A 17,871-nucleotide genomic window follows, 5' to 3' on the forward strand; every position below is an offset into this window, starting at 1 on the left:
CAAACTCTTAGCCCAATCTCTCTTATCAACATCATGAATTGCACAAGCCATTTCAAGCGCTTCAATCCACTGGAAGATATCAGAACCCTCTGCATACACACCAACCAAATCTTTCATAAACTTGGTTGCTGGGGACCTGACACTCTCAACTGGTTTAGCTGAAGTTTCCACTCGAGCTTTCTGTAACTGGATTCGCTGACATTCAGTGCCCTTGTCTTTGAGTTCAAGGTCCCTATTTTTGTGTGCCACTTGCTGTGCCAACTCCTCTTTCTTAAGCTCAGCATCTATTTTCAACTGCGATATTCATCCTTAATAACTCAAGCTCCAATGAAGTGCTGGGGTTTGGAACAGAGGCGGCAGGAAAGGTGGCATTCCCAGAATCAGATTCAGCGACAACCCTCAGGGTAGAGTCCTCATTGGTTGCATCCCCCCTTCAAGAGCTTCACAATCAGTCTGGTAGTCCACCAGGGCAGCTATCAGCTCAGCCCTATACTTATCCACAAAGTCTAACTCCCTGGCTTCACAAGCACTATGGAGAGCCTCTAAGCTCATCCGAGTCAATTTGCCAGTCGCAATAGATTCCATTGCTTGCAATGCAGTTATCTTGTACACAACTAAACCTTAATTTAACAAAGTGCAGATATCCTTCGTAAGTGGCACGGTTATACACTGATTCTTAAAACCATAAGCATCCCACCGCTGCCACCATTGTAAAGACTGGAGGGGGGTGCCTGTACTTCTGCTCTCTATAAGGTAGAGGAGAGGCACAGAGGACCCCAGACAAGCAATCAAGGCCTAGCTTCTCAGGAGGTGATGCAGGCTGGTTCTTAAGTACAGTGTGGTCCCCAAGCACCCACAAAGGAATGTCCGCACACTATATCGATTAAAACACAGTCTTGATATAATTAATATTCAAGGTTATGTACACTATCACAATAACTCACTTTGTGCTCAGAAAATCAACAATGGTAAATATATACAGTTCTACAGTGGTACCACAAATATTATCAGATGTCATTAAAGTGCATCAACTATACTGTCAAAATGTCACACAGATCAATAAAGAGGAAACCAGCAGTGGAGGTAGGAAGGAAAGCAAGACGGTTGAACAATTGGCAGAATACTGGTTGCTACTGTTAAACACAGCTCTGTGTGGAGATCCCCCCACCTGGGCAACCTGTAGAATAAAGATACAAGCCCAGTCCATATATTGTTCACACTAGACTTCCCAATAGTTCTGCAACCCCAAAGTACCTGGCGTTGTAGTGTTCCTCGGTGGGGAATCGACGGCCCTTCTTGAGTGCCCTCCCTTTAAGGCAGGAGTCACGGGTCGTTGAACGTCCGACGGAGAACAGGGTGAGCTACGACAGTGAAGTGGCAGCTTCGTTCCTAGCGGTGCTGGTTGATGAGGAAGCGTAAACGTCCTGCAAGGAAGAGGCGTGCGGGGCCCCTCGGTGTCGATAGTTCTGGACTGCAAAGAGCTTGAAGAACTGTGGCCTGGCAAGGGCGTCGAGTCGTCGGCGTCTCTGTGGTCTTTAGGTGGCGGGGAAACACACCGGCGGATGCTCCTCGGCGCGTCGACGGTCGGGCCTTCTCGAGCGGGATAAAGCGGGCGGCGATGCAGATGAGAGCGTCCTTGGCTCAAATTAAGTTCTTAGGCAAACAGGAGCTCGGCGGCGACGGTGGTCGTCGACAGTGGTGGACAACAGTCCGGGCGCTTCTCTTTGGGATTCCGCGGCAGTCCCTGTCTCCGGTCGGCAGCCTGTCATAGGTCTGTCTACCAGGGAGCTTTGGCAAAGATCAACTGGTGCACGATGGTCCCTCGTAGCTCGGGAAGAGGGCACCTTACCAGGTCCTCTCTGGGTCAGTTCTTGGAGACACAGCAGCTTTCAGATTGGGAAGGAGAGCAACAGCAATTCTTCTCTTCCAGCAGGGCTTCAAGGTTAAGCTTCAGTTACTCCAGTTACTCGTTGTAGTGGACTTCAGCTTCTGAACACAAATTCTAGCAGTGAGAGGCCCCCAGATATACTAGTTGGTCTCCCATTCATACTGCTGGGTCACACTCAGGCAACCAATTGGTTAGAGGGGCATTCATGCAGGAAGGCAGCCAATCAGGTGCATAGGGCATTCAGGCCATTCACTCCTCTGCAGACACTCACAACAAGTTATGTGTATTGGGACAAGTACCCAGCCATTCAACACTCCACACTGCATTCATACCAGTTTCGGGCAGGGCTGTCTCAGTCATTGTGTCAAACACCAGATACTAGACACCCACAACACAGAATGCGTATTTGTCACACACTCCATTCACCCAGGTCCCACCCCCAGGCTGTACCCACAACATACAGTCACTGGGAAGGCTCCAGCCAGTCTGGCCTGGACTTCACAACAACACCATATAAGGAAGTTCCACCCAACAGCCGGTCAGGGGGAAGGGTCAGAGTCAGGGCTTCCCAGGACTTTGGGAAAACAAGGTAACAGGCAATAGAAAGCAAGAGGCCACGGGGGCCATCTTGTTTCCTATCAGGAATCAACTGATCCCAATGGCAGGGCCTGGGTATCCCAAAATGGAGGATACACAGAGCACCTGTCAAATTCAGCATGGAGCTGCCACCAGCCCATACCCTGCTCTGTGGGCCACCCAAAGGTGCCCAAAAACATACACTAGGGGTACAGGGTTGTAACCCCACCTATGGGTGCCATAAGCGTATCCCATGGGTCTGTTCACCAAACCAAAAGAGAGAGCTGCACCACCAGGAGTCCCACATGAACTCCTGCGCGGAAAACACAACAGAACACACGATAAAAAGCAGTAAAGGACAAGGATACAGAGGCCCTGTCCCTCCGATGCATTTCCAGCATCACACTAGGATCTTGACTACTTGGGCAGGTTCAGGGCAGGGTTGTCCTATATTATTGGACCCAACCAATAAGACCTCTGTTTTATCTCCGTTGAGTTCAAGCCAATTATTGGCCATCCAGTCCCCAACCACAGATAAACAACCTTTCAGTTTCTGAGGGGGTCAGAAGATGGAACATTAAGGCGAAAGAGAATCTGTGTGTCATCAGCATATGAGAAGAAGTGTACCCCATGGCTGGTAATCAGATTGCCTACGGTGCAAATATACAAGTTGAACAAAAGGAGAGAAAGGGCGGACCATTGAGGAACCCCACAGTTTAGAGCAGTGGGAGAGGAAGTGAAAGGGGGAAGAGATACCGTTTGGAACTGGTTAGATAATAAAGAAGAGAACCAACTCAAAGGGACGCCTGAGATTCCAGCCCCTTGAAGGCATTGGAGCATTTTCAGATGGTCAAGGGTATGAAAGGCTGCCTAGAGACAAAGGAGAATCAAAGTCCCCACCTCCCACGGTCCTGAAGCAGGGACAGACTCTGTTCCCATACTGGGACGGAAGCCGGCCTGAAAGGAGTGGAGGAGATGATTTACTTCCAAAAATGTAGACAATTGGGGAGTTACAATAGACTCCATCAGTTTCATGAGAACTGGAAGCAGAGATATTGGGCCGTAGTCCTCTGCTATTGCAGAGTCAAGGTGTGCCTTTGTCAACAGGAAAGAGATAGTAGCATGTTTAAGGGGCTCAGGAATGTCTCCAGTAGAAAAGGAGTATTGGAGCGCCATGGTATAGAGGCGATATGGTCACAGTGTGATTGCGTTTGCATGGTTACAGTGGGAGGGCGCACATGACTGGTAAGCTCCTCAGCGACTCAAAACATTTCTTTGGCAGAACATGAGGGGATAAGGAGGCGATCAGCAAAGTGACAGGTTTTAAGCTTTTTCATAGCAGCCTGATAAGTAGTGCGTGCCTGCACGTGGGCAAGTTTGTAGCAGATTTGGGATGCCAGTGTCATCTCCGTTCGTCTTGCAGACATTTTTGTTTCAGCAGCCTAAGTGCTGCTGAAAACCAAGGAGCCGAGAGTTTAACATGTTTGGGGGAGACCCTAGGGGGGGGGGGTTCTTCTTCTTACTCCTTGAGAAGTCTTCAGATGATATGCTAAGAGAGGGGCTCAGCCCACTTTTAAAGCCAAATGGGCCACAGTGATTGGTGCAGACTAAGCCTACCTTAATGAACCAATCCTGGGTCACCACCAACAGTCTTCTGTTATGTGTGAGGTCATAACCAGAGTGCTTTGCAACAGGAAAGGTAAAGGGGTGAAAACATGTACTACTAAGCCCCACCCATCTTCCTGTCTGTTGTCGATCAAAGTGTCTCTCTGGTTGAGCTCTCTGTGGCTCCTGATCAAAGCACAGATCTCCCTTGAGGTTATGGCGAGAACAGACTTTGGGCCTCATCACGAGTTTGGCGGTAACCCTTAAATCCAGCGGTAGCGCTGTTACCGCTGAATTTAAGGGTCCGCCAAATCATGGCCTTGGAGGATTTCTCCCCAGCTCTGAGCTGGGGGGAAATCCGCCGAAAATTTGCGCTCATACCGCCGGCGGGAAATCCGCTGGGGGTATGAGCGTGAAATTTCCCCATTGAGCCCAATGGGGAATGGGGCATTCCCGAATGGGCTCAATGGGGAACGGGGATTTCCAAATCCGCCAAACCCGTGCTCCGGCGCTAATAGCGCCGGTGGGTTTGGCGGTAGGGAAGATAGCGCCAGCGCTATTAGTGCTGGCGTTACCGCCCAACTCGTGATGAGGCCCTTTGTGTCCCATCAAATCACATACTTCTTCCCAAGGGGTCCCCCTGCAGGGGTTGCCTACTGTAAACAGTCGTCCCCACATGAGATTCACTGGCGTTCATACTAAGGGGTGGGAGCTGACTTCCGGTTGACACAGATGCATATCAAAAAGGTGTTGGAATTCCTGTTCCCTTTTTTTCAGCTCTGCGATCAGGTCTCCTGCAGGCTTGCTTCAATTAACTCTCATCAGTGTCCGCCACCACCAGCAGACTGACAATGGGCAGGGCGGATCCATGGAGCCTTTGATATTTAATTAGACTGGTCAGGGCAGGAGGATGGTGTTGCCCTCATCCTCTTGATGCTTTCATGTACTCCTGGCTGTCACATTCCTACTACATGTGACAGGGAGGTCTGCGCCTGTAGGCTGTGTTCCCCCAGAGTACACAGATCAAAGTTTTTACTGTGAAGTGAGCACAGGAAAATGTGTGCGTTTTAGCCCCACACATTTTCCAAGGTAGATCTCCCATCATTCAATTTCTTAAAAAGATATCAAAAAAGCCCAGGCGGTTGCATAATCGCAATGCGGATGGTTGAATTCCTCACACTGAACTTGCATAGAATGAGTAGCTGAGGCAGAACTACTGGGTATTCAAGCTTGCATAGGATGAGGAGCTGACGCAACACTGCTGGATATTCAAGCTTGCATAGGATGAGGATCGGAGTCACAAGCTTGCATAGAAAGAGGAGATGGGGAGCGCTGTCGGACATCTGACCTTGCATAGAATGAGAAGCTCTCTCAGCACTGCTGGGTATTCAAGCTTGCATATATTAGGAGTCTCGTCAGTACTGCCGGGTTTTCGAACTCGCATAGAATTAGAAGCTGTCACAAGCTTGCATATAACGAAGAGTCTAGTCAGCACTGCTGGGTATTTGAGCTTGCATAGAATAAGCAGCTGAATCGCAAGCTTGCATAGAATGAGGAGCTGAGCCAGCACTGCTGGGAATTCGAGCTTGCGTATCATGAGGATCTGAGTCAGCACTGTTGGGTATTCTAGCTTGTGTATAATGAAGAGCGGAGTCAGAACTGCTGGGTATTCGAGCTTGCACAGAAAGAAGAGCTGAGCCAGCAGTGCTGGGTATTCGAACTTGCATAGAATGGGGAGCTGAGTCACGAGCTTGCACATAATGGAGGAGCCTAGTCAGCACTGCCTGGTATTAGAGCTTGCATAGAATGAGAAGCTGTGTCAGCACTGCCGAGTATTCGAGCTTGCATATAATGAGAAGCTGAGTCAGCACTGTTAGGTATTTAAGATTGCATAGAATGAAGAGCTGAGTCAGAACTGCTGGGTGTTCAAGCTTGCACAGAAAGAAGAGCTGGGCCATCAATACTGGGTATTAGAACTTGTGTAGAATGAGGAGCTATGTCACGAGTTTGCCTAGAATGAAGAGTCTAAGTTAGCACTGCTGGGTATTTGAGCTTGCATAGAATGAGAAGCTACGTCAGCACTGCCAGGTATTCGTGCTTGCACATAATGGAGGAGCTTAGTCAGCACTGCAAGGTATTAGAGCTTGCATAGAATGAGGAGCTGAGTCACAAGCTTGCACAGAACGAAGAGCCTAGTCAGCACTGCTGGGTATAAGAGCTTGCATAGAATGAGGAGCTGAGTCACACGCTTGCACAGAACGAAAAGCCTAGTCAGCACTGCTGGGTATTAGAGCTTGCATAGAATGAGGAGCTGAGTCACGAGCTTGCACAGAACGAAGGGCCTAGTCAGCATTGCTGGGTATTAGAGCTTGCATAGAATGAGGAGCTGAGTCACAAGCTTGCACAGAACGAAAAGCCTAGTCACACTGCTGGGTATTAGAGCTTGCATAGAATGAGGAGCTGAGTCACGAGCTTGCACAGAACGAAAAGCCTAGTCAGCACTGCTGGGTATTAGAGCTTGCATAGAATGAGGAGCTGAGTCACGAGCTTGCACAGAACGAAGGGCCTAGTCAGCATTGCTGGGTATTAGAGCTTGCATAGAATGAGGAGCTGAGTCACAAGCTTGCACAGAACGAAAAGCCTAGTCACACTGCTGGGTATTAGAGCTTGCATAGAATGAGGAGCTGAGTCACGAGCTTGCACAGAACGAAAAGCCTAGTCAGCACTGCTGGGTATTAGAGCTTGCATAGAATGAGGAGCTGAGTCACAAGCTTGCACAGAACGAAGGGCCTAGTCAGCACTGCTGGGTATTAGAGCTTGCATAAAATGAGGAGCTGAGTCACGAGCTTGCACAGAACGAAGAGCCTAGTCAGCACTGCTGGGTTAAAGCTTGCATAGATTGAGGAGCTGAGTCACGAGCTTGCACAGAAGGAAGGGCCTAGTCAGCACTGCTGGGTATTAGAGCTTGCATAGAATGAGGAGCTGAGTCACGAGCTTGCACAGAACGGAGGGCCTAGTCAGCACTGCTGGGCATCAGAGCTTGCATAGAATGAGGAGCTGAGTCACGAGCTTGCACAGAACGAAGAGCCTAGTCAGCACTGCTGGGTATTAGAGCTTCCATAGAATGAGAAGCTGTGTCAGCACTGTCAGGTATTCGTGCTTGCACATAATGGGGGAGCTTAGTCAGCACTGCCAGGTATTAGAGCTTGCATAGAATGGGGAACTGAGTCACAAGCTTGCACAGAACGGAGAGCCTAGCCAGCACTGCTGGGTTAGAGCTTGCATAGAATGGGGAGCTGAGTCACAAGTTTGCACAGAACGATGGGCCCAGTCAGCCCTGCTGGGTATTAGAGCTTGCATAGAAGGGGGAGCTGAGTCACAAGCTTGCACAGCACGAAGAGCCTAGTCAGCACTGCTGGGTATTATAGCTTGCATAGAATGAGGAGCTGAGTGACGAGCTTGCACAGAACGATGGGCCTAGTCAGCCCTGCTGGGGTAGAGCTTGCATAGAATGAGGAGCTGAGTCACGAGCTTGCACAGAGCGGAACGCCTAGTCAGCACTGCTGGGTATTAGAGCTTGTATATAATGGAGGAGCTGAGCCACAAGCTTGCATTGAATGAGGAGCTGAGACAGCCCTGGCGGGCATCCGAGCTTGCATAGAATGAAGAGCTGAGTCAGAACTGCTGGGTATTTGAGCTTGCATAGAATGAGGAGCTGAGTAAGTAATACCGGGTATTAGAGCTTTCATAGAATGAAGAGCTGAGTCAGCAGTGCAGGGTATTCCAGCTTGCACAGAATGAAGAGCTGAGTCAGCACTGATGGATATTCAAGCTTGCATAGAATGAAGAGCTGAGTCAGCACTGATGGATATTCAAGCTTGCATAGAATGAAGAGCTGAGTCAGCACTGATGGATATTCAAGCTTGCATAGAATGAAGAGCTGAGTCAGCACTGATGGATATTCAAGCTTGCATAGTGCAGGCGTGTCTTGTGTGAAAGGTGTGCACCTCACCTGTAAACCATCTTCCCAACAGTGTCTATTCTTGAGTATATTTTGCTCCTGGGCAAAAATATTTTTCTCTAATTGCCCCACATCACTTACGAGGGGTAAAAAATGTAAGGTGTCAGCTGTTAGCCAAGCATACAAAATCACTCACCTCTCAGTTCTCCGTATACACGCAGCACCCCATTTCTTGACAAGAGTCACTTGTCAATAGCTAGCGGTCAGTACAAATATTGAGGCTTGCAGTTTTTGTTGGGGTGTTTATATAGTGCTTACATCACGCTTTTCATATGCTTCCAAGCACTATTAGTCACTGACATATTTGATAAGCCAAAGCACAGCAGGGTTCTAGCAGTGGCCTGCACACAGAGGCAACCTCAGTGAACTGAAGGGTCTGCACTCAGATCGCGGGTCCTGAGAGGCTCGCGGTCTCGAATCCGAGCACTAGGTTCTATAGTTCGCATGGCTGCGTGACATCGAGGACACTCTGAGTGAGGCTGAGCCTCAAATCGTCTTGAAAAATTAGGAGCACTTAGCGACTCACTGAGCACCAATATTATGCCGCATGTACAAAAAAAGCCAGGACAAGCGCCTAAAGAGGATTCAACTTTAATGTGTTGCTCTACAATCTCACTGTGTGCTGCCATTATAAGAATCAGGGAAGGAATTGGGCCGGAACGAGACGGAGCTGCGCTCCCGCAAACATTGTCATCAACCAATGGTCCCCAAGTTGACGAAGCTCTATGTGCCACAAGTCTCCTGAATGCTGTGCTTTTCAAGTGTCAGTGCGTATACATGTCTCATGTTCTGCGCACACTTTACTGTCATGGTGAGTTTTCTGCCAGATGAGATGAGCACCATACCCGGTGTGCATTGCATGCTCACAAGGAATGCACACGTGAATTACTATCACAGACATGTTTGATAAATTGGTTGTCATTCTTATGTTCCCAAAATGCACTTTGTATTTATGGAAAGCAGCCAGCATCCGATATTCAGGGGACCCACAATATCCTACACCCAACTCCGCCCACCCACACGAAGGGGTATGAGGGGGAGTGCTCCCAGTAAATGTTGTCCATTTCCAGCACTGATGAGAATAGGGTCATTTCTGCTGAAAGACAGGAGAGTTTCGTCAAAGTAGTGATATATGTAACGATTGTCAGAGTTGTGTGCGAGTGCAAAAAATATTTTTTAGACTATTCCTATTTTCATACATCTCATTTTATCATTTGAGCTTCGAAAATAATTAGTGTGCATGGTACAATAAAATGACACAACCTACCCACACCGCTAGATTGGTCATGGAGGGGCAACGTAATTTATGACTGGGTCATCAGAAGCCCCACACAATATAAATAGATAGACAGATAGATAGATATAGATAAATATATAGATAGATATAGATTTAGATAGAAGGAGATAGAGATAGATAGTTAGATATAGATATAGATAGAAAGAGACAGATAGATATAGATATAGATAGAAAGAGATAGATATAGGTAGAAAGAGATAGAAAGAGATGGATATAGATAGATAGATAGACAGACAGACAGACAGACAGACAGACAGACAGATAGATAGATAGATAGATAGATAGATAGATAGATAGATAGAAATAGATAGAAATAGATAGAAATAGATAGAAATAGATAGATAAATAGAGATAGATAGAGATAGAGATAGAAAGAGATAGATATAGATATATATAGAAAGAGATAGAAAGAGATAGATAGAGATGGAGAGATAGATAGAGAGATTGGTGATAGACAGATAGATGGATGGATAGATAGATAGATAGATAGATAGATAGATAGATAGATAGATAGATAGATAGATAGATAGAGATAGATAGAGATAGAGAGAGATCGACAGATAGATAGATAGATAGATAGATAGATAGATAGATAGATAGATAGAGATAGATAGAGATAGAGATAGAAAGAGATAGAGATAGAAAGAGAGATAGATATAGATATAGATAGAAAGAGATAGAGATAGAGAGATAGATAGAGAGATAGATTTGGGATGGAGAGAACAATGTGGCAGAGGGTTGTTCTTAGATTTTAATATTTGTACTTCTAATTAATTTATATTATCTTATATATAAAAACAAATAATAGACAGATACATAAGATGGATGGATAAGACTGAACGGCAGACATATGGATAGGCCGGTAGAAGGCAAGATAGATAGACCCATAGAAAGATAAATGGACAGACCCATAGAAGGGTAGATAGACCCACCAACAGAAGCCTAGAGAAAAGCTAGCTAGAGATAGAAAGCTAGATAGAGATAGAAATAGATAGAAAGGCCCATGCAAGGAAGGATCGATAAGATAGGGTGATATGGAGTTGTAATTGTAATTGGTTATTTATAACCTGCTTAATTCCCAGAGGTTTCTAATCGCGGTCCCGGGGATAGGCCCATAGAAGGAAAGATAGATAGACCCATAGAAAGATAGATAGACCAATAGAAGGACAGAGAGATAAGATGGGCAGGCAGATATGTATAGGCCCATAGAAGGAAAGATAGATAGACCCATAGAAAGATAGATAGACCCATAGAAGGACAGAGAGATAAGATGACCAGGCAGATATGTATAGGCCCATAGAAGGAAAGATAGATAGACCCATAGAAAGATAGATAGACCCATAGAAGGACAGAGAGATAAGATGGGCAGGCAGATATGTATAAGCCCATAGAAGGAAAGATAGATAGACCCATAGAAAGATAGATAGACCCATAGAAGGACAGAGAGATAAGATGGACAGGCAGATATGTATAGGCCCATAGAAGGAAAGATAGATAGACCCGTAGAAAGATAGATAGGCCCATAGAAGGCTAGACCCACCCACAGAAGCATAGAAGGGAAGATAGCCAGAGAAAGAAAGATAGCGATAAGATATAGAAAGACCCATTGAAGGAAAGGCAGGTAGGTAGATAGACGTGGTACGAGCAGCACGGCACGGGTTTTGCAGGAATAAAGCACCCTGTGCAGCTGCGGGGACATCCTCTGTGGGCTCAGCGCGCCTCGCCTTTCTCTGGGGCGAGCTTATTACACCTGCACATGTGCTCTGTGGAGATCTGGTGTCGACCCCGTTCTCTGCAGGGCCTGCACGCCCCCCACCCCACTACTCTGATCTGGGGGGGCGAGGGGGGGCTGCTGCGCGGGCGTGTGCTTTGCATCCGCCAACAGCTTTCCCGGCTAAGGGAAAGAATGAATGGAGAGCAGGGGCTCCTCCGCTCGCTCCTCCCACTCAGGCCACTATTTCTCCGCCCCTCGCCCTGGGGGGGCGGGACACGCCACCCTCCTGCTCCGAAACCCCGCCCCTGCAGGAGCCACACGGGGGGAGGAGGGAGGGAGGGTTGCCTCAGCATATGGAATCGCTAACCTCCGAGGCGAGATGCATTGCCCCCCAGCGATCCCACAGAGAGCACCCCTCGTGGCCAGGGGGGCGTAAATATGGCGGTGATGGCCGAGTGCATGCTTCGACACAGGCGCTGTGAACAACTGCAGCTCCCTAAAGTGTGCTAGACCTCACGCCATCCTGTCTCCTACAGAGAACGCCTTTCCTCGGGAAATGCAGTCCCCCCTTTCTCGCAGTGTAGCCCCCATAATCGGTGCGCCCATGGTCCCATTGAACGCGTTTGCAGACAGTCCTGCCGCAACTGCTGCTGCCGATGTCCCACTGCAAACACACGTGAGTCCTGATTCACAGCGCTTTGCACGGGGCAAATAGGAGATCCCTGTTGCCAGTGCTTCATTTGGGGGTGTGTCACTTATTTCTGAGCCCCAGCACTTTTTGACTTACACTCAGTTTGATTATGTGGTGTTTTGGCAACTTTATTATTTTACCCAGGGGTGGACTGGCCCAGAGGGAACTCTGGAGATTTCCTGGTGGGCCTCTGTACCCTGGGCCCCTTTTGTGTGGCAACCTATTTTATTATTTCCCTGTTTTCCCATAGGAAAAGGGTTGGGCTTGCTGAAATGCGTAGAATGGGGCCACTTTGAGAATGATTTCCAGGGCCTCTTTTGGTTCCCAGTCCACTGCTGATTTTCCCTGCCAGTCACATATTAAGCACCTACAGAATCAGAGCAAAATGTACATGATGATTGTGTTTAAACACACGTAAACATGCGTCTCGTGTCAAGACACGAGCATGTTGTTTTATGTGTATGTTGATTGGTATTTGTAAATCACACATCTGCCGTAGTGACCAGGTACATCTGTCAACCACAATAAGCCGGTGGGAGTTGCAGGTTTAAGCCCATATATGTTAACAGCATGGGGAGCAGCCAGGGGCGGTGGCAACAGTGGGCGGGGAGCTGCCCATCGTGATGCGTAATGGGCGTATTAGAAAATATTTGAGCCCCAGAACTTATATTTTTACAATTTAAGCACGGACTGTGGCCCCATGCCTGACTCACCGCTACCTCCGTTACTCTGCCGCATCCCTACTTTACTGCACCGCCATCCACAACATACTGGTGATGATTCCGCTTGCCCAGTGCTCACATCTTCTTTGCTCTCTTTGATCCCAAAGGCCCTTCCCGACCCCCTGAACCCCAGCACCACCATCTTAAAGAAGCCTGTGGTTGACTCTTCCTCCCTGCCTCAGTGTTTTGAAATTCCTTTTCCTGGCTCGGTTTGCAGGACGGACACTTGACCATTGCACTATATAACCACCTGATGAAAAATAGCAAACAACTAAAGGTGAAATGTCCCGTTTCGGTACTGCATGTTCCAGGGCAAACATTTGTGTTGTTTCCTGGAGTTTAAAGAACCCTCCTGGTGGATCATCTGCATGAAAGATCGAAAAACATGTTTTGAGGGGATTAAATGAGCACTATTGAAATATTATGAAGGGACCAACTGAGCACTATTGAAATCGTGTGCATTAATGAGAAGTAAGGGATTGAACAAGTTATATTGAAATATTGATGAAAAAAGCAATCAATAATTTACCAATAAATCCATTGATTTGGCGCAACAAAACCTGATCTTCATCCCTTGTTTCCTAAAGTAAAATAGCACCCTATGAAATTCCTAGACATTGTGAGGCGGTTGGAGGTCACCTTGGGAATGTTTTAAATGGGAACCAGGAGTTAGCAATGTTGTTGGTGAACTTGCCTCTTTAGACCTGATATAATCCAACTCACTCTAGCGCCCAAGATGTGTGATCCTGGGCAAATCATTTATCTTCCTGTGACACAATAACTTTACACGCCAAAATTGGGAATGCTTTGAAGTGCGCTGTACACCAGAATGGAGAGCTACTTAATTCTGTAGCTCAAACAAATACATGAAATGGGTGCTTAGTCTGCCCCTGCCTAAAGTCGCAAGGAGTCTTAAAGGGTGAAAGTTGCACAAAAGTTCCCTGTGTCCTTCTTCCATTGGGGCACTGCACCTGAGCACCAGTGCACATATTCCACTGCACACACCTATTGTCACTGTCCAAGGAGGAACCCCTGCCCCAGGGCTGCCCCGCCTAGGGTTATAAATCAAGAGGCTGAACCAGACACTATGGGGTGCTCTGTACTTGGGGCAATGGCAGGCCACGCTATACTTCCAGTTGGCAGCTTGCCCGAAGACTGCTGGGATTTTCAAACCATTTCACACTCCTGCCTAAAAGGCAAGGGAGAGGAACTAGGCTATCTTATTGGGTCTACAGTGACATTGTCATTTACTGGGGTACAGTGCTGTTCGGAGCTAGACCCTCCTATATGGGTCTGTAATTCAGTTTAGTTGTCTTTATTCAATTTGGAGACCCACAATTCTCTTTAGGGCTCGTTATCTTAGGGACCAACTTGATGCCAGGGCCAGGCAAGCAGGCAGTGGATGATGGGGTAGACGGGAGGAGGTTGCCCCTTATGGCTGGGTCTGGAGACTGCAGTTCACAGGGTTTGCATTGAAAGCAGGGAAGGGATTGGGCTGGAACAAGACAGAGCTGAGCTCCAGCAACAAGTGTCTTGCCAGAGCACCATTCCGTGCAGACTCGCTGCCACGAGTCTACTAAGTGCGTTTGCAGTCTGAAAAATATAATGACTTCAAAAACTGCATCAGAAAGTCGTTCTTTGCTTACCAGAACAGCCCCAACACAAACAATGGAACAGTCCAAAGCTGTACATATATCTCTTGCTCTGCACACATTTTACTATCATGGTGACTATTTTGAAAGATAAAACGAGCATCATACCAAGGGTGCATTGAATGCTCAGAAGGAATACACATTTGAATGATTATCACAAACACGTCTGATCAATTGGTGAGCATTCAAATGTTCCCAAAATGCACTTTGTTTTTATGCAAAGCAGCCAGCATCCTATATAGAGGTCACACACATTATTCAACACCTAGCTCCGCCCCTCAGTCTCGCCCACACCACTGACAATACACCCCCCCCAACTTCTGATAACCTTGTGCGCGTGTAGGGGGAGTTCCCCCTGTACATTTTGTCAATTTTCAGCACTGATTACAAGCAACCAACATAACATCAGCTTCAAGAGAGGGGACTGTATTTCGTCCAGCTAGTCCCAATAGTCTGTATTCCAGTGCGGGGCCTGCATTTCAATTTATTGAGCCACAATCCCGTTAAGGAGTCTAGATTTCAGAATACGTTTCTAATTACTAAAAAGGTGACAAGTCAATTGAAGCCTAGACACCTAAACCGCTGTCAATGCTTTGTGGGAGCATTCCATCATGTTTTAACCCATTTGTGCCATTACAAGCGAGGACCAACTAGAGCTGGGCGATATGGACCAAAAGTGATATCTCAATATTTTTGTGGGTATACTTCGACACATGATATATATCTCGATATTGTTTATGTGGGGAAAATGATCAGGTATAAGCCGCCAACTACATGTCAGATGTCACAAACACCTTTATTTATGAGACATTGATCAAAATAAAGTGCAAATATAGGGTTCCGGTTTGAGAATAGACAGAGCTGTGCAAATATCAAAATTTAAATAAAAAATGGTAGTATATGTAATCATGTATATGGTTACATGTGATTATAACAAATTAAATTACAGAGACTGCTTCAATAACGAACATTTTATAACAAAAATATCAAATGTTGTATTTATTTTTTTGTTATGGGGATTCCCCCAACCTCCTGTTTCCCTATGCTTTTAAATCTACCCCAACCACCTTCCCACCCATTTCAACCCCTTACCCCCACTCCAATATACATTTTATACAAAAAATCAATATTTTTGCATTATTTTTTTATCAAAGTTATTCTGTTTTTAATGTGTTCAAATGACTGCATACCCATGTATATATGTATATATCGCAAAGTCAATGATCTTGTCTCATTCGATATCGAGATTGAATATATATATCTATATATCTCCAAAACTCAATATATCGCCCAGCCCGAGGACCAACCATAAGCAAATCAGGTAGTCCAAGTGCCAAAAACAGCAGTTGGTTCCAAACTGGGAGGCCATGTCCCTCCTGTACATGATAACAAGCAAACTCAGATTCGTTTCTGTCTCCCTGGGCATCATTAGTCAGATGCATCTCAAGTCCCCCGGCACAGCCAGCGAGGAGTCAACACCGGGACATATCAACCTCGTCTAAGGTGAACATACAAATTGCTAAAGCTGTGCCAAGGGCTGCCCTGTAGAAGGCACCACACGCAGAAAGTGGCCCTGCTTATTCCACTTTTGGGGATTACAGTCCTGCTTTTGCAGTTTAGTGACAATGTTCACATTTAAAGATATACATTGCAAAAGGGGGATCTGTAATTCAATTGATGGGCTCTACATTCCACTTTAGGGGCCATGTGCAATGTATACACATCACTTTAGTGCTCCGTATACCATGTTATTGGCATACAACAAAAATAAAAAAAATAAGGAATCCGGTTTGAGTGTCTGCACAGCAGTGGACTGCATGTCAGTGTGGGAGGCTGCATTCCACTTTAAAGATGCACAGTCTAGTTTAGAGAGGCACATCCCACAGCTAGTATGTGTGTAATGATTTGTGGTCTATACTCAAGTTTATGAGTGTTAGTGTCAGTTCAGGGGTAGACATTACAGGTTAGGACTCTGCAGGGTCTCCCATTCAGTTGTAAGGTTTCTATTACAGTTAAGGGGTCTATATTCCGATTTGGGCTTATGTATTCTAGTTTCAGGGTATGGATCCATATTCCAGTTTCAAGACCTACATTTAAGTTTAGTGGTCTATATTCTAGCAAAGTGGCCATTACTTCAACCAAGAGTCTGAATTCCAGTTGAGGGACTGCATTCTAAGTCAAGATGTATATTTCAGTATAGGGGTCTGCCTTCCAGTTTAGTGGTCTACGTTCTAGTTGTACAGTCTACATGCTGGTTAAAGTGCCAACTCCCCACTTAAGGGGCCCATGAAGCTGGGCACAGTCGAGTTTAGCATGCCATCCCATTTAGTGTCCAATAGTCCACAAGTGGGGTCTACATTCCAGTTTATAAGTCTATTTTCCTGTTTTAATTCGATGGCTTTTTACTTTCGGGGTTCCGTCTCCCAGTGTACCAGTCTGTATTACAATGTAGGAGTCGGCATTCCAGGTTTAGGGGTCTGTATAGCGGGTTTAGGGGTCTGTGCTGCGCTTTGCTCCTGCACGGATGCTATTCTGACATTGGCAGGAGGCTGCGGCCGGTGCAGTCATGGTGGGTCTGCCCCAGCACCGCCGACCCCTTCTCCTGGAAGGTGAAATGGGGGAGGCGGTGACGGTTTCAGCGAAAGCCACCGGTGCCTGACGTGATACCCCACCACCCCCCCACCGAGCAGCCCTACAAACAGCACCCCACATGGTCCTTCCTTCCCATGCACGTTGAAGGCGGACACCTTTGCCCCGCTTTGTGGTGCTATGCTGCGGTAGCCTGGCAGCGCTGCATGCAGCGTGCAGGCGTTCCCCGGCGCAGGCATCCTTGAAGCCCCCTGAGTGGGCGCCTCCGCGAAGCTGCGGGAGCGGAAGCGCTTACCATGGCTCTGCGGTGGGGAGGCTGCTTCCCGCGGCAGGTGCGGTGGTGGCTGGCGCGGGCGGCTGCTTGGAAGGGCTGGGGGCTGGCAGCGCGGTGCTGTCCAGGGTATCGGGCTCCGCCTCCCCGGGCACATTGGGCGGGACCGGGCCCGCCTTCTGTGGCGTCACAATGGCAGGCAGAGGCCGCGGGTCCCCGGCAAGGGCGGAAGCTCCGCCCGCGGGTTCCTTCTCTTACTAGTCCGGAGCAGTCCCTGCTCGGCCAGTCAGTCAGTCAGCGGGGTCCGTTTGCCGCCGCTGCCGGCCTGCCTCGCGGCCGCTCGCTGACTGACAGGCCGCCCTGGTGCTCCGACAATGGCAGGGCCCGCATTCCAAGAGGCACGGAGCTGGTAGCTCCCCGTCACCTTGGAAATGGCACAGACGCACGCCGAGCAGGGCAGAATCAGGGGAAAAAACAGCAATTATTCCGCCAAGGCAGCAACGGCTTTCAGAGGACCGTCTCTCCCTGCACGAGCACGGGCTGTATTCACCAAGGCACCCCGTGGCTCCGGCCTGCGAGTGCCGATCCAATTCGGAGCCCATTGAATGTGGGCAGAGTATGTTGAGAGAGACGGTCCCCACTGGGAGGTGCTCATTGTTTCTACTAAAAGGCAGGGCCGTTTCTGAAAACTTTGGAATGACCCCTTACCCCTATCCAACATTATACAATCATTGCAATTCAATCAAGAGCCAGTTGCATCAACTTGTAAACTACTCAAAAGTAACAAGAAGTCACTGCAAAGTAGACAACGTTACAACACGCACTTGCATTCGTGCATGGATATT

General features: G+C 47.6%; 1 protein-coding gene across 1 annotated transcript in view; it reads right to left on the reverse strand.

The window, feature by feature from the left end:
- The window catches only part of ELOVL2 (ELOVL fatty acid elongase 2), a 765,518-nt gene extending 748,203 nt beyond the window's left edge, over window positions 1-17,315 (reverse strand). Inside the window, exon 1 of the mRNA XM_069620714.1 lies at window positions 17,051-17,315. Within this exon, the coding sequence (XP_069476815.1) occupies window positions 17,051-17,053 (3 nt within the window). The 5' untranslated portion in view covers window positions 17,054-17,315. The remainder of the gene's footprint in view (window positions 1-17,050) is intronic.
- Between the last annotated feature and the right edge of the window lie 556 nt (window positions 17,316-17,871).

This window comes from Ambystoma mexicanum, chromosome 5q, assembly GCF_040938575.1.
Source record: "Ambystoma mexicanum isolate Mex_15411 chromosome 5q, UKY_AmexF1_1, whole genome shotgun sequence".
NCBI classification, from domain to species: domain Eukaryota; kingdom Metazoa; phylum Chordata; class Amphibia; order Caudata; family Ambystomatidae; genus Ambystoma; species Ambystoma mexicanum.